The sequence below is a fragment of the Apteryx rowi genome, unplaced genomic scaffold (genome assembly GCF_003343035.1).
Source record: "Apteryx rowi isolate R43461 unplaced genomic scaffold, aptRow1 scaffold_821, whole genome shotgun sequence".
Classification (NCBI taxonomy): domain Eukaryota; kingdom Metazoa; phylum Chordata; class Aves; order Apterygiformes; family Apterygidae; genus Apteryx; species Apteryx rowi.
In genome coordinates, this window is record NW_020451118.1 from 229,165 (window position 1) to 250,562 (window position 21,398).

The 21,398-nt window shown below is 45.6% G+C and overlaps 2 protein-coding genes across 2 annotated transcripts in view; one reads left to right on the plus strand and one right to left on the minus strand.

Annotated features, from left to right (window-relative positions):
- LOC112977336 (deleted in malignant brain tumors 1 protein-like) overlaps nucleotides 1-21,398 on the minus strand; it is a 199,336-nt gene that overhangs the window by 151,837 nt on the left and 26,101 nt on the right. The window lies entirely within an intron of this gene.
- Nucleotides 11,744-14,440, plus strand: SULT2A1 (sulfotransferase family 2A member 1). The gene is made up of 6 exons (XM_026089591.1): nucleotides 11,744-11,879; nucleotides 12,231-12,439; nucleotides 12,826-12,952; nucleotides 13,601-13,695; nucleotides 13,884-14,064; nucleotides 14,325-14,440. Exons 1-6 carry the CDS (start codon nucleotides 11,744-11,746, stop codon nucleotides 14,438-14,440), a joined length of 864 nt encoding a protein of 287 aa, XP_025945376.1.

The following is a 21,398-nucleotide window of genomic DNA, read 5'->3' on the forward strand; positions in this document are numbered from 1 at the left end:
CGTTTGTTTTGATGCAGCTATAAAATAGCTTTTTCTTGTAGATGAAAGGAAAAACACAGTTTTCACCATTGGAATTTCCTCCGTACTCTAGAAATAGAAAGAAGAGGAAGAAGAGTGTAAGCTTGAGAATGAATAGAAGTACCTAAAAAAAAAATCTTTTTGCTTCATATTTTCTTGAGTAGTAAGTTTTCACAGTTCTGTTTTTTTGCATCATTTCTCTAAATTCAGGTCAAAAGTCTTGGCCACCTCAAGTCTTTTCAGTGGATGACCTCAGCAATAAAAATGGGTGATAATTAACCAGACAGAAGGAATGCATGTATTTTATCTTATTATCTTAGAATTGTCATGGGAAATGACAAACGATATTTGGAGATGTCCCTTGGCTTTGAGAAGACACGAGTGGTGTGGCATGCAAAATCAGGATAGGTATGTAGCAAATGAAGTGAGACTGACTATTTACTGTCTCTTCTAGAATGAAAACCAGTGACCAGTGAAGGAAACTTGGAGCAACAAGGCTGAAAATATCAAAGAGGTGTTTCTCTGTACATCATGCAATATATCTGTGGAGCTCCTTGACAAAGGATGTTCTAGACGAAATAAATATTCATGGATTTTGCGAGGAACTGGGAAAGTACTTGGAAGAGAATACCTCTGGGGATGTCATTAAACAGGCCAAATCTTTCAGCAGAAATTGTTAAAAGAATACATATTAGCCCATCTAAATCGAATTCAATTCTCTTGTAGCCTCCTTCCATACAAGGCTTTAGGTTCAGTCCTATGTCCTTCTGTACTCTCCCAAGAAGCACGATTCAGACTCCTACATAGCTTCCCAGGCATGGGCTGGATCCTGAACTCACCTGCCAACCCTGCACTGTGCCCACCTTTAAAAGCCTCTGTGATGTTGCCAGGCTCACCTCAGATGTTGGATACATTACTGGTTGTTATCGGGACATTCTGAGGCAAGACAGGCTGTGATGAGAATAGCAGAGACATAATGAAATGCTGCAGTTCCCACAGTGAATTCCTGGTATGTCAGATGGAATGGGCTAATGTGAATAAATACTCATATGGTGGGATTTAAATCACTTGGCTTTAGAGGTCTACAATGAAGACAGCCCTAAAAAGCCTTTGGAGAGAAATTCCTCTCATTTGAAAGTCGATGTTTAACCCAGGTGAGGTGCTTCCCACCCAGAGATGCTTGCTTTCCTCTGCTATCTATGAGAACAGTCTAGATGTCTAACCTGAAATTATGTGAGATAAATCCAACCCTTAGTGCCAATGAGCAGTTGTTTCCAGCACAGAGTTATTCAGTTTCTCCCCTTTTCATCTTATTTTATTGTCTGCTGAGTTAGAGCACTTTCCTCTAATCCAACTGTACAAAGACAGGGATAAACTGCCATTGTTGTAGATAAGCTGAAAGGACCAAAACTGCTTGCTAAAAGGCAAGGCCAAACCCGGATTCCTTTTCATGGCTGTTTCTAGGATCTTTCTGGCTTGCCAGTATCAGAGCTGAGCACATAGTTCCCATAAGGACCTCCACAACCAAGACAAGGAATAAAAGCATCCCTGGAGAACAGGATCTTCTCTAGCTGTGTAGTCTCAGACCTATTTCCATGCCAGAGTATCCTGGTGCTCACTTTACCATCGTTTGTCTGTAAGTACTGAGCCATTCTTCAAACACCAGAAATGACCTGGGTGGAGTCAATTCCCTCTAGTGCTCATAGCAAAGCCCACCCACTCCCTCCCCAAATGACCAGAACCCTGCACCCTTCTGCCCTCCTTGCATCTCATGACAGAGGCCAAGAGCACCCCGAGGATGCTCTCTTCTCACATCCCTTACCTGTCGTGGAACAGTAGTGCCACTGGTTGTTGTAGTTGCTGGTGGAGGAGCACCAGTACTTCCCATCTTGCGAGTCAGTGTCTGTGCAGCCATGGTATAGCTTGTCTTTGTATTTGAATGGGAACGCACAAGGGAGGTTCCCACTCTTCGTACCAGACACTAGTTGGGGGAAGGTTGAGATGGAAGAGAAGGTTTGATTGAGTGGAAACAGGAGAATGGGCTTTGCCCTTCAGTTTGTCTCAGGGAATGTTTCTGACCATTCCCAGTTGGGGCTGTGAGTTTTGCTTTTGCCCTTTTTAACACCTCCTATTAATCCCCGCTGCCTATGGGCAGTGTCCAGTCCCCAATGTCCATTTGAACACTCAGCAGGCAGCTAGGCACCAAGCCTGGAACTGAGGGACTGCATTTTTCCTATTTTCATTAGAACTTTCTAAATTTGTCAGCCCCATCACATGGGGCTGAGAATAGTCTTGGAAAAGGGGGCAGATTTTGAAAATTAATGTTAAACATTTTTCCTTCCAGTTTTGAGATATTAAACAGCACCTCCCTGCGCAGCTAATCAAGATAACAATTGGGGAAATCATGAAACTGCTTTTGAATATTTTCTCCTATCCCTTCATGCATGTTCAAGATTTTTAAGATATGTAAAGCCAGTTCTGTTCCCTTCTTTGCTTCCTTTTTCCTTCCCTTCAGTACAAAATTTGCATCTTACACCTACTTTTCTCTGTTGTCTTAGGCGCTGCTGCTGGAGATGAGGAGGGCTGGTAGTCCAGTGGAATGAGTTTAGAACACCTGAGTGTCCAGAGATGCCCCTGCTTGCTTTATTGCCTCCTTTGCCTGCCTCCATCTTTAAAGAGCAGTGGTGGGGGAGAGGCCAGGGTGGGAAACAGTAAAAGATTTTGGGGAGGAAGGTTTCCTTTTCTCATTTCAAGAACAGCCCTGTGACCATCCTGAGAGGCAAATGGCCTGGTAAAGGTTTCCTCTGCTGGATGTCCTCTTACTGCCCCCTAAGTCCTACATATCCCCACAGTCTGTCTGGAGATTACCAGTGAAAACCTTGCCTTAGCTACCGGTCCTGATCTTGCCAGATACCTGGGTGAATTTTCCCTTCACAATGCCCCAGTGATGAACCGGAGTGAAGGAGCTGTGCTGTCCTACTTGTGGCACTTTAACTGTCTCAGCTCTACTGTGAACTCTGGCGTTGCTCTGTCCTGCCTCTGTGGCAAATATAGCTGTGATTTGCTGAGCTCTGTAACTCCCCACATCCTTACCAGAAGCCTGGCAGAATGTCCATTTCGGATCCTGCTCATAATTGCTGCTCAAAGAGCACCACGGAAGCCCTTTGAATACGCCATCAGTTGTGCAGGAGGTGTAGGTCTGACCCTTGTAGGTGAATGGAAAGATGCAGGGTCCTGTTGGGTTTGAGCTCAGCACTAGGAGCCAGATAGAAAAATGTCAGTGCTACAGATATTCAGCAATGGTCAGGACAGGGAAGTTGTGCAAAGGACATTGCACTCACTGATGTCAGCACAGTAGCTCCAGCGTCGGTCACGATCATAGCTGTCTGTGGTGGCACACCAGAGTTGCCCATCCTCCATGTCCTCATTAGTGCAAGTGTAAAATGTCCGGTTCTTGTATATAAAAGGGAAAAAGCAGGGCTGGCCACCCGAGCTGCCCCCATGCTCTGCGGGGAGAGAAGAGGACACAGTAAGGACAGTGCTTGGAGTCGCACAGAATTTTTTCTGTAGAACACTCTCCCTGGAGAGCTGGCACCTTCAAGAGAAGGTAAAAGAGCTGTGGGTATGCTGCCCTAAATACATAGATGCAGCCTCAAATACATTTCCAGTAATTTGGATGTCTAAAGCCCTCTAGACTGGCTCGAGCACCTCTGAAGAAAGACCTGAACCTCATCCCATGCCAGAGGAGGTCTCCAAGAATTGTTCTGTGAAGCTTTCTGCTTCCCATGGATGGTACAGGAACAAGGTGACTTGCTTAGACCAGACTTGTAAATCTTCCACGCCTGGAGGCCAAGCAGGGTGTGTGCAGCCTGGGGTGAATTTGGGGTGCCTCTGCTGGTTCCTTTCACTTCTGCTCTCAAGCCAATGGCCCCAAACAAACCCCACATCCAGCACAAGGACATTTCATTATCTGCCTTACTGAGACCTTAGTGACGCATGTGAGCTAACTGACTGTTCCACCATGTATGTATAGATGGCCAGAGCCACTCCTTGCCTGAGAAGGCCAAGCCTGAATTAGACAAAGGAAGATGGAAGTTTGGAGAAGGTGAAGGTGTTGGTCAAAGCAAGACTTTTCATGGGATCCCTGCACAGTTCCCAGGGACAAGCATTTGGCTGATGCATTATGTGTCTTGTTCCTAGTGCTAAGTTCAAACCCAACAGGCCCCTGCATCTTCTTATTCATCTATTAAGATCTGACCTATACCTCCTGCACAACTGATTGGGAGTTCTGGTGCTCCCCGAGCAACAAGTATGAGTGGGATCCCAAATGAACATACTGCAAGGCTCCTGGTAACAGTGTGACTATTTATAGCCTTCAGGACCAAGGTCCTTTTACAAGCTGTACTGGAAATAAAGTGATGAATTGTGAGCAAGTAAGAGAGAGAGAAAGTGGAATGTGACTAAACTGAATTTCTCAAGGGCTAAAGAGCTAGGGTGAGTTCATCTGCCTTAAAAGTTGAGATCTGGATATTCAGCTGACTTGAGAGGCAGACACTTCCCAAATCACATCCTAAGGTGGGACTCCAACCTCACTCTAGCCTCATTGCATAATCCTAGGCAGACCCAAGCATTCAGATGGTTATTAAGAAGAGGTAAGATCCAGGCAGAGAAGAGGAGTTAAGCGCAATAAAAGTGGGGGCAGCCCATTCCCACACACCCCTACTCTGGGCCCATGTATCATAACCCAGAGGGACAGGCACTTGGACAAAGTAGCCATGGTCTGTATGACTACAGATACCTGCATTTATAAGAGATCAGTCATTCCCTGGAAGCACCTGCTTTTCCCACTGATTATAAAGGAAGATACTAAAACAGATGTAGATGTCTAAAGCTGAGTGAGAAAAATCCTGACTATAAACCTCCCTAAACTGGCCAACACTTGCCAAAGGGTGGTTTCTTTGCTGCATGAGGTTGTTTGCAAGGCATGGCCTTCTATCCCCGCCATGGCAGCTCTGAAAAGCCAGGAGAGGTACCCATGGGGCAGGGCCTGGCACTCACCTTGCAAGGTACAATACTTCCATTTACCATCCAGGTTGTAATTGCTGGTCGTGGCACACCAGGGAGTTCCTTTGCTGCTCCCATCCTTGGTGCAGAAGGAGTAGATTCTCTCCTCATAGATGAAGGGGAAGACACAGGGAATGGGATCACCACCTTGGAATGAAACAGGGACAGATGAAGTACCAGACCCCTAGTAAGAAATAACTTAGGGTGAAGGAAGAGTGCACCAGCTACACTGAAGGAAAAAGCTCTTCTGCAGATCATGAAGGTAGCAAAGTAGATCCTTCTGTGGGACACAGCTTGACACAGAAAATGGTGACAAACTGCGAGGAACTCAGAATTTAAAGAGTTTTCAGCTTGTGTAGATAAGAAGCAATGCCTCTTAACTCTTTCATATGGGAGAGACTTGGTCAATACACCAGTTTAGATTGTTTTTCTTCAGTTATAATGAGGTTCAACTATGTTAAATTTATTTTTTTCCAAAATATGTCTCTCTTTTAAAAAGAAAAAATACCTCATTAAGATACATAAAAATACAACAGCTTTGGTCTTCCCCCTCTCCTGACTTTCTCTTACCATGACTGACTCTTCATCTTGCTCCTAGCAGAATCCACCCGAGAGACCTCACAGGTATCTTGTGGATGGTCCTCCTTGCTCTGCTTGTACTGATCACCACCTGCAACCAAACTCTTCTTGCAGAGAAGGAAAGAAATACCACCAAAATGTCTTCTGCACCCAGATCTGCCTAAGTGCATCCTTCCTAGTCCAGGTACCCTAGTGCAGATGCGCAGCCTGAAAAGGGGCGATGTTAAGGAATTACCTGTGTCAGCCAAGCACAGGGGCAGAGCAAGTGCTCCCCAGAGAAGGAAAATAAACCTCAGCAGCATATTCCGTATGTCCTTTGGAACTGCTTTCTGCTGCAGCTGCCACCCTGAAGGTACCCTTTGGCATCTGTCTGCAGCCATATTTATTCACTGGCAGCGAAGTAGGAAGCCCAGGGGAGGGACAAATTTTCTTTTCCCTGCCCCTAAGCTAGGAGTGATTTTGATTAATTTCCTTGCCCAACAGCTTTGGAGAAGATTAGGACCAGGGAATCAAAAGGAGAGGCAGAGGGGACCATAGCTCAGCTAGAGTGAATCAGCAAGGATTCCAAAATATTTTCATACTCAATTTAACTGAGAAATGGGGGAAGCTGGGGCAGAGGGAAGTAGAGAGGAGTGGAGAGAGTTCAGAGACAGGGACCTTGGGTTACTGTTGCAGACAGATGCAGTATGAGGAGGATCAGGGGTTATGGAAACTGTTTTTGGCGGATGTGGAATTTGGGACAATGCAGGATTGGAGGTGCATAGGGTAGTGCTAGGGGAGGATATGGGAACCATAATGATGTAGGCACTGCAGGTGCAGAAATTTTAACTTCAGCCGCAAGAAAAGCAATCAAGGGAGATAAGGAGATGGCTGCATTACCAGCCCTGTAACACCACCGTTGCTTCCTTGTCCTCTTTGCAACCCCAAATATGAGACTTGGGTGTCTCTGTGCTGTTTTGTAAAGGACATAGCAAACCAAGATTTCTGCATACAAACCCCCAGGCCTATGTTGCTGAAAAGCAGACTCGTCACAGTGCCTGTGACTCCCTGGGCCCTGAAGTGTCGGAAAATGTCTCAGCTCCACCACAAGGTTTTGAAGATGGTTTTCCGTCAGCAAGGACAGCAAGTGACTCATCCTCTGTAACAGCTGTGCAAATTCCTCTGCCATCATTGGATGGATAAGGGCACCACAGCTGGAGAGCGCTAGGTGATTCTCTCTCTATTTCTTGAAGACTCATCCGAGACATAGAGACACAAAGTGACTGTCTGCAGTCATATGGAAAAAGTATTTGGCAGAAATGGAAATTAAACCTGGTACTTTCTTGGCTGAGGCTGGGAACTGGCATGATGTCTGAATGTTTCTTATTTGTCGACAGAAACTGGGATTGACTTTTGAGTCAAACCCATCTCACTCTTACCTGCAGGCCCCTCAAGCTTGTCTTGTCCATCTTGTGAGCAAGAGGGGCAGATTTGACAGGGCATTTGTAAATTTGTAGTTATAATACCACCATGTAATGATGATGTCCTCGTGAAGATGCAATTTGTGCAGCCAATACGAATTTCACAATGCAATACAGCAGCCAACAGTTTTAAGAACTTATACTTGAAATACATATATAAGGGAAGTAGCTGAAAGTAGATGCAAAAGGCATGTTTTAGGACAGCTTCTTTGGAGTGTTCTCCAGGCAGTGTCTTCTCCAAGCTCTGCAGGTGAAATAATCCCCGCATCTGTTTTTTAAGAAGCAGTCAGCTCATGTCACTTGGAAGTATTTTCCCTGTCACATGCTATTTGCAATTCCTGAAGTCATTCTGTTGATCATGACACTGCTACCCAAACTGGTCCTTTGGCATTCATTATGGGGAAGCCCATGAGATGTTCCTGCCGCTGAACCTTTCCACAGCAAAACAAGTCCAGGCAGCTGCTGTATGCCAGAGTAAATACAAGAGGACTTAGGATAAACCAATAAAATAGATACTCAGCATCAACACTTATGCAAACCTTTTCAAGGAGTTTAAATACAAAATTACCTGCATTGTGTAGCAAGCCTCTTAAACCAGTTTTCTTGACACAAGGACAGGATGTGGAAATGTGACCCTAATTGTTTAAAAGGGCTGCAAGTGACCCAAGGAACCTGTGGATAATCCAGTTGTTTACATTAATTTACCAAGAAGCAAAGTAAACAAGAAGATACAAAGCCACCTGGAACTGCACCAAACAGGGAATAAAAGGAATGCATAAGCAGGAGTGGTTTGAAAATCCACTCCATATTTCAAAAGAAAACAAAACAAGTTTGCAAATAACCACAGTCAGAAGAGGTGAAGGAGGAAGCAGGCTTCTTGAGGTGCCCTATCCTACACTTTCAACCCAACTCAGCAACTTCGCCTTGTCTCCCCAGTTTGCTTGGACCATCTCTAACAATACCTTTGTATCCAGGCAATGTAATTCGCTGTCTGCTTAGAACCCCGTGAATGATTTGGTTTGGGGCAATTGCCGAAGGTCAGGGTGTGATGACATGGGCTTCCTTGGGGCTCATTCCAACAGGGGAGCATCATGCTAGCCAGCCTGTAGGGTTGCACCTCAAAGCACATGCAGTGCTTATAAGCACCTAGAAGTTATGTGCCAGCATAGGAGTTAGCTGCTAGATTCCCTTTATGTTCAGTGGGAAGAGACAGGGAATCACCTCGCAAAAGAACGGGCATCTGACAAGCCTGATAATCTCATTTGAATGTATTCTTTCTCTCCATCATCTATAACAGGAAAAAGTTGAGTGCCTCCAGAGGTGATCCAGGAACATGATTTATGCTGAAAAAAATCACCCTTTGGTATCTCTTATTTTGATTAACCATTCACTCCTTACCCAAAGGAGGTAATATGTAACCTTTAGGTGAGACCTGTGAAAAAACTCCTCCTTTACTTTCACTTCCAAAACAGGTATTGATGTTTTTGTTGCTTTTTGATTTCGTTTTTTGAATTTCTACCCAACTGGAAATTCCTTTTTGTGAACTGTAGCAACAGGACAAATTACACAAGTTCCTTGATAGTGTGATGTTTGATGTCTTTTCCATTTTAGCACGTATGTATTTTCTTTAATGAGACTTCACTTCTCTAATACTGCTTTTTGCTTTGAATTCAGGCTTCACTGGGTCAGTTTGGAGGTTCTTTCTGAAATCTTAGTGCTGGAAAAATGAAGATATTCACACCTCTGCATTATGTTTAAAAAGTCTAGCATACATTAATTCATTTTTAACTTTCAAATATTGTTAAATTGCTTCACAAATGTAGTTTGGAATTATTTGCATATAATAATAACAATTGCATAATAATGATAATTGCATATTATTATTATAAATATTTGACAATCTTTATAATAATAGAAAAATACCTTAAATGCCCTGGCTGCAATTTAAAATCCTTCTCTCTTCTTTTTCATTAGAGCTGGATAGTGCTTTTTTCTATAAGGAAATTTAAAAATATCTAAAACTTAATATATGCTTTTTCAGTTTTCTCTGTCTTTTAACTAACCAAATATTATTTGTAATGTTTTCATGCATTTTAATAAAATTATATATATATATTTATTTAAAAGCAGATTGCTGCCTTGCTTTTTAACTAGCAATACAGATGTGTCAATGTGTTTAAAAATATATTCCTTACCTAACTTTTTGTAACTATTTAGGGTAATATACTTACCTTTTGGAGGTAGAAAACTATCAATTGACTATGTATACTGTACATTTTAAGCTGCACCATCTGTCACCTGTTGCATATGAAACACTAGATAGATTTCTTTTAGGTCTGTCTGAGAAATTTAGATACCTACCTGGACTGCAAGGAAAAGTTAAATTTTGATAATACTTTGGAGACTTTTCCTTTACCTCTTAGTTTTGTACAAAGGCCTGGGTATGGGGAATATTTTCTGTCTGTCTCCTTTCCTGTTTTGGGCTTTGTCAAGCTTTAGTGGGAGCTCTCATTCTACTCTTCAAAACCTCACTCTGCTCTTAAAAAAAACTTGAAAAAAAATTTCTACTCTTACTAAATGTCTGTTTTTGAATTATTGTGGTATTGGCATGCTTTTTTTCCCTTTTCCTCTGTGGATCAGGGCTGTTTGTGGCTCATTGGCAAAACTGCACAGTCAGAAGGAATTATATTCCACTGCAATCGCAAAGCTGTTGTAAAGCTACATTGTCCTCTCTACCTTTAGTTGTAATTACCATCATGCATACAGCAAAAGTAGCTCTTTAAATTTCTTTTCAGTAAAAGATGGTTATGAGAGGAGGTGTTAAAAAAACAGAAAGAGGAACATGAAAAGGGACAGTTACTCATTTTGCTTCATGAAATAGTGCAATTTTTCACTTGTAAAAAATTATGAGCACATTATTCTTTTCAAAGGTTTTTGCTAAACATTATTTTTAAGTTGAAACAACAAACACGATAGATAGTCTCAAGGGTTAATTTCATTTCTCACACTGTTAATGGAATACCTGTGGTCAGATAACATTCCACTTTGAAGTGTTTAAACATTTCTTAATCATATTTTCTCTCATGTTTGCTTTGAAAACAAAACATGATCTAAAGGGAAATCACTGTTTTAGCTATTTCTTTTAAAAAAAAAAGCTGTTCCATGCCATCAAAGCCAATATTTGCTACTTCTCAAACACTCTTCATATACACTGTGTGCTTTATTTATTTTTCAGTCTACTTTTGATAGCACATTCTATTACAAAAGGTTTTCAAAATAACTGTCTTTTTGGAATAAAACTGACCTCTTGCTGCATACATTTCTTGTGGAACATTTAGAAAATACCTTTAATTTCACATATGATTATACGGTAGTATTAATTGTGTTTTGTTTGTTTCTAATTAATGGCATTAAACTCCACTGTCCTTGGGTCCAGAGCAGTCCACATAATTGCCCCAGTGGAGGAAGAACTTCCCCTATTCCTCCTATAATGTAGACACAAAGATTTTTCGTGAAAAAAACAGAAGAACTGCTCCATCCTTTATTGCTGTAGCAGCATTTCTTCTTTTCCTGGGAGACTTTTTTAATGACCCAAGCAGATTCACTGAATTTATCATTTCCTCTGATTGCACTCAGTTGTGTTCCCTTCCTTTTAGAGAATGCATCATTTTTATGACCCAGTCTCAGTACAGTTTGACAAAGGAGAAAAGTTCTTCAGCACATCCCACAAAGGCTCATGGCAGTAGGCAGGCTGGAGTGGTTATGGGGTTTTCAGATGAGGTGCAAGAATTCGTGGTGTTAAAGGGATATGTGAAGAAATAGAGGCACTGCAGGGGGCCTTTGATGGAGGTTTAATAGTATATTTGGAGGAAAAGGGAGACACTCGTCTGGGAAACCAAGGGAACATGGGAGAAAAGTGGAGTTCTTGCAGTGGGGGTGAAGTTAAGGGCAAATCCTCCCGAAAGGACTTGCACAGAGCTATGCATTGGTGTGCTCTCCATAAACCAGTCCATGCCCTCCCCTCCATAGGAAAGGGATAGCTGCTGGACTTTGTTTTTTGTTAATCATTGCTCCAGGATGGTGGCACAACAGCAGAAACCTTTTCCCTCCTCTTCTTCCTCCTCCAGCTCCTGGCAGCTCTGCAGACCTTTAGCTTCGGGAGCAGAGCAAGGCTGGATTTTGGGTACCAGATAGGGAAGTTTTGGTTTGCAGTTGCCTCCTGTCTCCCCATGGCTGGCCAGAGATCCCACTATGATGTCTGCTTCACACTCCTCTGAGCTGTGAGGACAGGTAAATACATGGGGCAGCAAGGGGAGGAAGAGAAGTCAGTCTGTTAGCAGGGATCTGGCCCTAAACCTCTTTAAATGTACTGGGCCAGCAGACCCCCCCCATACAGACAACCTGCTGTTTGCATAGCATCCCCATGGGGAAGGATCAGAGAATGTCTGGGTGGATTATCACATAATACACAGCTCCTTTGATCTCAGCCTGCTGTTTTGAATAGGGGGTGGCTTGGCACCTGTTTGGTATCTACTACAGGGGAGGAAATTTCCTCGCCTGGGGTCAGCACCCTTACCCTGTCTTCCTCTTTCCCCACAGTGGCCCCCACAGATCCAGGCACCATGCCTGTTCAGTATGTGATGTACAAAGGCATTAAATTCCCCCCTGCCTACAACTCTGAGCACAGCCTGAATTTTGCGCACAATGAGTTCTTGGTGCGGGACGATGACATCTTCAATGTCACCTACCCCAAGTCTGGTACGAGGGGAAGACAGCAAAGCAGGGCAAGGGAGAAAAGGGTGGTGTAGGCTAGGCTGGGAGAGATGTGCTCAGTAGGGTTTGGGGGGGAGGTCCAGGGCAGGGAAGGGGGAGGGATTTGGAAGCATCTCCGGGTGAGGGTGAATCTCTTCCTATGGCAGGTAACAGCAACCTTCTGGGTGGTATGGGGCGTCTTTTACTGCAGTGGTTGTACATGGGCAGGGGAGCACCATCTCTTGGGAGGGCACAGACTTGGTGGTGAAGATGCTGCTGACAAAGCAGCTCTGGTGTTGTGAGGTCTGCCCATCTCTGCCCCCTGGGGCAGAGATGCACCTCTGCTTTCCCTGGCAGGCACTGTGTGGATGACTGAGATCCTGAGCCTTATCCGCAGCCATGGCCATCCTGGCTGGAGCCGAACCATCCTCAATTCTGACCGTGTGCCCTGGTTCTCAACCCAGCTGGGCCTGGAGTCAGCCCTCAGCTACCCCTCGCCTCGCCTGCTGACCTGTCACCTCCCCAGGCACATCTTCCCCAAGTCCTTCTCCTGCTCCAGGGCCAAGGTGGGATGGGCATCCATGGAGAGCTTGAAGGGGGAAGGGACCTGGGAGGACCCAGGAGCTGGGAAGACTTGGAGTGATAGGACATTGGGTAAGGACCTTGGTGTTGTCCTATGAGGGTGGGAAGTGTCCTACATGCCCTCCAGATGGAAATGTGCAGCCCCCCATGTCACGTCTTGCCCCTCTCAGATACTCTGGGGCATCTCCATTGACTCTAGAGGCCTTGTGTTTTCATGGACCCCTGGCTAAGATCTGGGTGATGGAGTCTAGCTAAGAGCTGGTGCTTGTGTGGAAGACCTCTCCATTTACAGATCCACCCCAGTGCCAGTGCCTGGACATTTGAATTCCCCTACTGGGACTGTCTAATCCCTGTATGCACTCTACTCCAGGTTATTTACACCCTACGGGATCCTCGAGATGTTGTCGTCTCCTACTATTACTTCTCCAAGATGTGCAACAGCTATGAGGACCCCACATCCTTTGAGCAGTTCCTGAGGGACTTTCTGAATGGAGAGCGTGAGTGTGGTTTAGGGCATACTCAGGGCATGGGGAGGTCTCTCATTGCCTCTAGCTCAAGGGTCTTTTGCTAGTGCCCACTGAGGATGGCTATGAAACCAAGTTTTCCCCAGGAGAGGAGGATGGATCAGGAGGTAGACAAAGCAAAGCAGTTCTGGAGAGGTATGCAGGCCTGCAAAACTCTGTTGTGCTCTGAAGCAGATGGAAAGTGGATTTCCCCACCTTCTCTTACAGAGTTCAGAGGTCTTCAGGAAGTCTTGGTCAGAAAATTCTACAAAGCTCTGGCAGGAGCTGACCTGTGAGCCCTGCACACCTCTAGCCTCAGCCTCTTCTCACTGTGGTCTCTGAGCCTGTTCCTGCCCCTGTGCTTGCAGGGAAAAGAAATGGCATCATCACAGCAGTGTTTGGCTGAACCAGGCAGCTTGAGCAGGAGGGGAGCTGGAGAAGACTACATTGCTCAGCTGCAACCACAGCCCACTTCTCTTCCCTGGCCGACCCTCCGAGCCCCACCTGCTCCCTATACACCTTTTCTCTGGCCCACCTCATGGCTGCCATGCTCCCAACCTTGTGTGAACCTTCCTCTGCCTTGCACACCCCCTACCCTGCCCCAATCTGCTCCCAAACCTGCTGCCTTTTGTCTCCCATCAGTGCCCCATGGTTCCTGGTTTGAACATGTCCAGGGCTGGATGGAGATGAAGGGCAGGGAGAATTTCTTCTTCATCACCTATGAAGAGCTAAAGCAGGTAGAGACCTGGGCAGATCCCATGGCTCCAAACAAGAGGCAGCTCTACTACAAATAAGCTCTACCTGGTGCCGGAGCATGAACTGGGGACTGAATCCCCCCCAGCCTACCTGCCCCTGAGACAGCATGCCCCCTGTGACAGCTTGTCACAAGCCCCTCAGTAGTAACAGACTCTATCTGTGTCCCCAGGACCTGCAGGGCAGTGTGCGACGTCTCTGTCAGTTTCTGGGGCAGGATTTAGATGAGGATGACATCTCTTCAGTAGTGCAAAATGCCTCCTTCACGTCCATGCGGGAGAACCCAATGTGCAACTCCATCCTGCTCCCTTCAGACATCGTGGACCAGACAAAGGGGCAGTTTCTGAGAAAGGGTGAGTGCAGGGGGTCCCATTGTAGTGCTTCAGGGAGCCTGCCTGGAAGGTGTAGCAGTGGGGCTGCAGTGTCTCCATGGGGGCAACCTCAGCAAGGGTATTCAGAGAGCAGTGATGCATATGTTTGGGTCTGGAGGACAGGTTCATGGGGATGGTCTCTCATTTTGGAGAGCCCTTTAGGGCGGTAACTAGACTCAAGAGCTGAGCCTTGAGGGGCTGTGTGCTGGGATGTGCTATGAGCCAAAACCCTCTTTTCTCAGGCATCTGTGGGGACTGGAAGAACCATTTCACAGTGGCACAAAGTGAGACCTTCGACAGGATCTACCAGGACAGGATGCAGAACCTGAACATGGCCTTCCCTTGGGATAGACGTTAGGATCCAGAYCTAACTTAGGCCACTTAAGCATGGGGTATAAACCAGCCTCTGGCAGCTGTTGGACTTGAGAGCACTGACTGGTGTTGGTCAGAGAGAGATGTACCACTCCCTTGGACACAAGGATACAAATGGCACTTAACCCCGGTGTGTGAGCAATTAATCTGTACCCTTTCTGTTCAGGTTGCGAGGGCTTTCTTGTGGGGCTCTGCTTCTCTCTGTCCCCTCCTACCATCCCTCAACTCTTTTTCCCCTGAGGAAGGCTCAAGGGTCCCCTGGGAAGGACCTATCTTCCTGCCCTCCAACACATTCCTCTTTTGCTAACACAGGAGTGTAACACCTTCCCCAAGAGCGCACAGATAGAATATATCCTGTCCACCCCAGAGTGCTCTGGCTACAGCACTGACCAGTGCAGCCTGTTCAGGAGCTGCAACCAGCTGAAATGTTCCCTTGGGGATGTTCATTGAATGTGCTGTAGCAGAGCAACACAGAAAATGGGATGGGCTACTTGAATACAGAGGAGCCTTTCGGATTTCCTGATGAAGGGAAAGACAGAAGAGGTGAAGGAGGTTGGAGAGTGACAGAGTGACCCAGGAGCACATATCTGTGGCCATGTCCAGGATGGGAGCAAGAGCAGAGGAAGGGCTTGGTCAGGCCAGAAAGACAAGCACAGATGGGATCCTGGAGGATGCACCTATGGCCAAAAGTGGGAAAGCACAGGTATGCAGAAAGAAGAGGAGATAGCTGGAYATAGGCATTGAGTGAATGCCTGGGAGCTGTCCTGCTTACAGATTAGCAGAGTTGGCTGTAGGGAGCTGCTGTGGATTGTGGCCAAGGTAAAGGAACCAGGGAAGGGATGGGTTGCTGAGACCTACAGCCATGTTGGCTTGGACTGAGAGGGGCAGGAGGAGGGCTTGCTTTGGTCAGAAGGGACAGACATGGAGCAAGGAAGCCTCAATGTAGAGAGAGCACCTTAGTGAAGTGTGGGGTGAGGTATGTCAGAAATATTCTGCAGAAGAGGAGAGCAGGGTTCAAGGATAACCCTCTGTGGCTTCACAGACACAAGTGGGGGAGAAGATGATCCTGTGCAGGAGAGGTGGGAAGAGGCATGGGAAAGGCAGGAGGAGAAATAGGAAAACATGGATGGAGGAGGAGGAGGGAAAAAATTCAAAACAGAGAACTGTGTAGCAGCAGCTGACAGATCCAGTGGAATTTGGAGTGCTGTGCAGGAGCTTTCTGTGTGAGGAGCTGTGGGGTTGGGCTGGGCAGGTGTCTTCTCCTGCTTGCCCTGCAACACTTGCAATGGAGCAGGGAAATGCCTCCACAGTGCAAGACTGCAAAAGAACTTTCTTGGTAGGGTTGGAGGAAAGACTCCAGAGTTTGTAGCAGATTTCCCTCAACATTCAGATCAGTTCTTGGTTCTTTTCTGCACCCCCTCCAATTTCACTGTAACCTTTCCAAGACTTGGACATCAAGCTGCCCCCCCCACTCTTGTGGTGTTGTGTATGATCCCCCTGACTAGGGTATCCAGGTTTTTCCCACTCCTTACCCCCACTACCTTCTCCCTGCCCACGTTCCTGGTCACATCCCCTGAGTCTTTCAGGCCCATGTCCTGCCTCAGGTGAGGAGGTTCACTATGGGCAGCAGGTGACTCAGAGCTCAGGGCTGCCCTCTGCACTCATGCTATCTGCAAAGTCAGGAGGAAGGATGAGGTAGGATTTGATGCCAGGAACTCTCTGCAAATGGACCATTGTAAGGGATGCGAGGATACAAGGAGAGGAAATGAATTCTCCATGCCAGAGTTCTCTCCCCACAGATGTTATGTCTCTCCATCCCAGCCCTCCCAGCTGCTGCTCCCTACCCTTCATCTTGCATAGACCCTACTGTGAGCTGCAGCCCTGTTTGTGTTTGACCTGTTTGGAGTGCTTCTCCTTCTCCCATAGTCTTTCCTCTCCTGCTCCCCCTCCCCATGCTTTCGCATATCACCTTCATGCACTTTCTCTCTCCTGCCCCCACGGGACAGCTGGGTCACCCCTATCCTACTGTAGTCAGCAAAGACTCATTGCTCACCTTCTGTTTCTCTTCCAGCCCCTCTTTGCTACTGTGGCCTTTCATGCTGATCTGAGATCAGAGCTAACTGGGAAGGGTGAAACTCTAATGGTCCCCAGCAGCTCTGCAGAGGGAGATGAGGTGATGGTGAGCTCTGCAAACCTGCAGGCAGAGCCCGTAAGCAAGAGAAAATCCCCTCTAAATCTCACCTAAAGGGAAGTGACTCTGTAGCACCTCATGGAGAGAGAAGAGATGAACAGAAAGGACCAGTGAGCAATTTTTTTTTTAAATGCAAATGGTGAATGGGACAACTAGGAGAAATTCTCTGCTGGKTTGGAACTGACTGGGGTTGTGACAGTGAATGGCGGCACTGACTGCTGTGACTGCAAAGGTTTTCCCTGCTGATACCTCTGTAGCTGGGACATTTTGCCTGATCCAGGGCAGCCATTGTTAGTGGGCACAAGGACAGGGTCTTCTCTAGGCACAAGCTGTCCTGGGACATGGCACTCATTAGCCCATTAGGGCCCAAAGGGCATTAGTGCAACACCTGAAGACATACCTCACCCATTCCCTGCAGCACTATTCCCCTGCACCCTGCTCAGGCATTTTGGTCAGGATGGCTTCCTGGTGTCCCCTGCTGTCCCCGACCCCAGAATTCATGGGAGAGAAGCAAGATCCTGCCTGGTATGGAAATTTGCTGTTGTGATTCCTTTTCTATTTGCTAGACATGAGCAAACCCCAGTTTCACTGCAGCCAACCAGTACTAAGCAGATAATGAGAGAGCAGTAAACTTAAGTGCTTCTCTGTGCCCAGAAGCACACTGAACCCTGCAGATCTCTGAAGGAGAGATGGGCTTTGCCTACAGACATGAAACTTAGAAAACTCTCCTTGCAGTTCCCTGGAGGTTCTTCTTGCTATTTCAATCACTGTATTTCTTCAACTAAGAAACTCTCCTCCCTCCATAGGAAGAGGCCAAGAGGAATATGCACAGTTCTGTCCTCATAAAGGGGAGATACCAGCTGTCCCAGTGGAGATTTAGGAGATCCCTGGTAACTCTGCTGCCGGTGCTAACATATAAGAACAAATGGTGTGATGGCTTTGAGTAAAGCAGGGCCAAGCCACAGGGACTTGAAAGCAGAGTTTTTTCCTTGTATGGGACAGGTTGTACAGCAGGATGTTAAAAAATTGCCTCCACTTTGACAGCCAAGAATGGGAACTCTCCAAATAGATAGGGTTTGTCCAAGGGGGACATGCACAATCAGGGCAAGAGCCAGTGGTGGTATACAGGAGTTTAGGAAAGGTGTCTTTGTGCAGACAGGACAGCATGGCCATTGCACCTCTGCTGAGCCAGCCTGACAGTGTTTAAACCAGGTAACAGATTTTAAAGAGGCAGGGCTAACCACTATATCACGGGGATTTAGAAGCACAGCCCTATCTTTGTTCTGGGAAACATACAGCAGGATGGGATCACAGCTAAATCATTCCTTCATCACAGATAGTCAGACTTCTACAGAAATTTAAATGTTTAACCCCACAGAGAGGTTTGGGGAAATCAAAGAAGCAGAAGGACCTTTGTGGATCTTGATCTAGAGCCCGCACTGTAGTTTATGTACCTCCGAGCCTCCACAGAGCCCACAGGGAAGTCTAGCATTTTACAGGGTTGCAACTGCCAAAGTGCTACTTGTAATAAATCACAGCCTCAGTTCCTGGGAGATACAGCCAGAGTCACCAAAGGTGCTACAGAGGTATCTTTTTCAGGGCTCCCCTATCTTGGGATAGGGCAGGGAAGGTTTTGCTTTTCACTTTTGGACTCCACAGGTTTGCAGAGCTCACCCTCAACTCTTCTCCCTCTTCCCCTCTAGTGGGGACCACTAGAAAGTCCACTCCCAATTACTCCGGTTCTGAAGGGGCCATGGTGGCAAAGAGGGAGGTGGAAGAGTGGTTGCATGATGAGTCCTTGCAGACTGTGGTAGTCTGGAGGGGACCCAGGTGTCCTGCGGGGTGAGGGGGGGGTCAAGAGGAAGCAAGTGCATGAAGGTGATGAGGGAAGAGCTTGGGGCAGGGAGAGCAGGAGGGAAAAGGCTAGAGGAGAAGGAGACATACTCCAAACAGGCCAAGCAGACAGGACTGCAGCTCATGGCAGGGCCTGTGCAGCAAGAGCAGTAGGGAGCAGCAGCACAGTAAACGAAAGATAGTAATTTGGTAAGAGCACGCGCATACACACACACACACACACACACACACACACACACACATCTCTTTGTGAAGTGCAGCTAACAAAACTCAATTTCTTACGGATTTGTGTTCTTCATCCTTAACTTCATGCCCACTGCAAGAACTGCACTTTTCTCCCGTTTTCCCTCAGCCTCACACATGAATTTCTCCAGTTTTCTTTATTTCTCCTACCAATCCCCCCATCAAAAGGTCTCAGGTGCCCCCAAGCAGTATCTCTATTTCTTCCCATTTCCCATTTCAATGCTCCTTACCAAAGCACTGCAACTGATGCACTCAGTGTTTACTACTCCCAGTCTGATACACCTCCCAGGCTTTTCCTAATCCCTTTACAACTTCATGCAACACAGGATTTGAGCAGTATTTTGCAGGAAATCAGAGTCCAGTTGTTATTTTGGCTGAGAAAATATCAATAATTGCAGGGACCCTGCTATCACATAGCTATGAGTATGCAAATATCTACAGGCAATGGGGAGATAAACACTATTTAATTTTATAGCTATTTGTAAAGTTTAAATAAAAAATGAACATCAATTAATTAAAAAGTGAACAATGCATAGCCATGAATTAGTATAAAACAAAGAGAGGAATTTACCTGTCAAAAAGTAGACATCCGTAACAAAATAATATCTGTCTTCCCAGTGAGCAAAGTAAAACAGGGGTTTTGTTTAGGGATCAATCCATCTTGTTCCTAGGTTCATCTATTGCAGGATTTGTGATTCATGGTGCAGAGGTGAATCTATTTTATTCCATTATCTATAAATGGAGCTGTGGGTGACAGCTTAGATGTGGATGTCTATACCACTGAGATGCTACTCAGACACCTAAATGTAGTTGTCTGTTGTCATTTGAGTTGGTCTTGAATCTCCAGCCTCTCGTTTCTAGTCAAGAAAAGCATGGGTCACATCTGTCTGCCCTGCTGGGATGCCACATTAATCTGTGGCATCTCTGTCAGTCCTTGACACTGATGTGGAAGCAACTAAATCAAGCCTCAAAAACACACAGAATTGTCAGCAAAATCTTGGGATGTGCTGAAGACAACTTAAATCAAAAAAAGAATGCACAGAAGGGGAAGAACTTTCTGAGTTTTAATCTGGAGTTTGTTTCTGAATTTTAATCTGGAGTATGTTTAAGAACAAATCAGGTTGTTATGGCAGAAAACACCTTGGATAGGAGTGCCAATGAAGTGCTAACAAGTTAAATTGTTTAGGAGGAAAAGCAAAAAGGACAAAAATATAAGACAGAGGGCTTGAAGAAAGTAGATTTTAACAGTTAGTGAATAGTTAAAGGAAAGTCTAAAGCTAACCTAAGTGATCAGTAAGAGGACAATAATTTCAGGAGCATGGCTCATTTCTTCAACAAACAACATCAAGGACAAAGGCACAAATTATCCTTATTTGGAAGTAGGGGTAGGAAGGCGCTGTGTGACCAGCGTAGTAACATAGCACTCAGTGAAGAAACATTCAGAAAGATGAAAGCAGGGCAATTTGCTAAGGGAGAGAATAACAGAATGTCATATTGGGTGAAAATCAGAAAGACAAAGGTGCAAAATTTGATGCTCCCAGAAAAGGGCACAGCAGGTAACAGCAAACCAATGTATAACTACATTTGCAGCTTGGTAAAGAGTAGGGAGAGAGTTTGTCAGCAACTCAGAGGGAAAGGAAAGCTCATGAAAGTGGGTGCCAACCAGTATGATGTTTTTAATGGTTTCTGCTTGCTTCCATTTTCACTAAAATGCCTTATTGTTATGACAGGGCTAAAATAATTAGTAGTAAGGAAAAGATTAAAGACAGGTTGAAATAGTGAAACCATACTTAGGAAAGACAGAATTTTTCCACTTGATTTCAAATCCTAATCCTTTCAAAATTCACCCCCAAAATTTTGGAAACTGGCTGTAGCAATGATTGTCTTTATTGGTGCTTGGGAGATGGGGGAGGTTCCAGATAAGTGGTAGTTTTGATACAGTGCATATGTTTAGAAACAAGAAAGAGAGAAAGAGGGAGAGAAAGAGAGAGAGAGAAAGAAAGAAAAAAAAGAAAGAAAAGGAAGGGAGGAAGGAAGGAAGAAAGGAAGGAAGGAAGAGGGAATTTTAGAAGATTTAGTCTAAATTCAGTTCCCTGGAAAATGTTGAGCAGAAAACCAATCCTTCTACTTACGGTCACCTAGAAGATAACATGATAACAATTATCAGCTAACACAGGTTTGTCAAGATTACATACCAAGCCAACAATCAGCTGCACAAATACAACCCGGGAATTACTGGCCAGTCTCCAACAAGGCAGGCAGAGTATGAGGATGTGTATCAAATCACAACAGGCTGTGAATCAACAACACTGGGATATTGCAAGAAAAACAAACTTCACTTCGGACTCCTGGAACAGGGGCGGGTCTCGTGTATGAGACGTGTGCAATCCTCTTCTTTATCCAGCCGTGCTGAGATCTCTGCTGCACATCAGTGGCTGGTTTATGCATCAGCCTTCAAGAAAGATGTTGGCCTTCCTGGAGACTGTCCAGAAGAGAAGTAGTAACAGCTATAAGAGTGTAGAAAACAGGACAGAAATGGAGAGAGTAAAAGTCTCTTTGATGGGGAGAAGCAAAAATTAGGCAAACAGATTAGAACAGTCTTCAAATTGTATGATAAAGAGCTCATCTGCTCTAAGGTGGATGCAATGCTGTCCTC

Excerpts from the sequence above, each read along its gene's own strand:
- SULT2A1 (XM_026089591.1), top strand. The coding sequence starts at position 11,744 with ATGCCTGTTCAGTATGTGATGTACAAAGGCATTAAATTCCCCCCTGCC. Across the intron at positions 11,880-12,230 it reads TGTCACCTACCCCAAGTCTG|GCACTGTGTGGATGACTGAG; the intron begins GTACGAGGGGAA and ends TTTCCCTGGCAG. Across the intron at positions 14,065-14,324 it reads GGGGCAGTTTCTGAGAAAGG|GCATCTGTGGGGACTGGAAG; the intron begins GTGAGTGCAGGG and ends CTCTTTTCTCAG.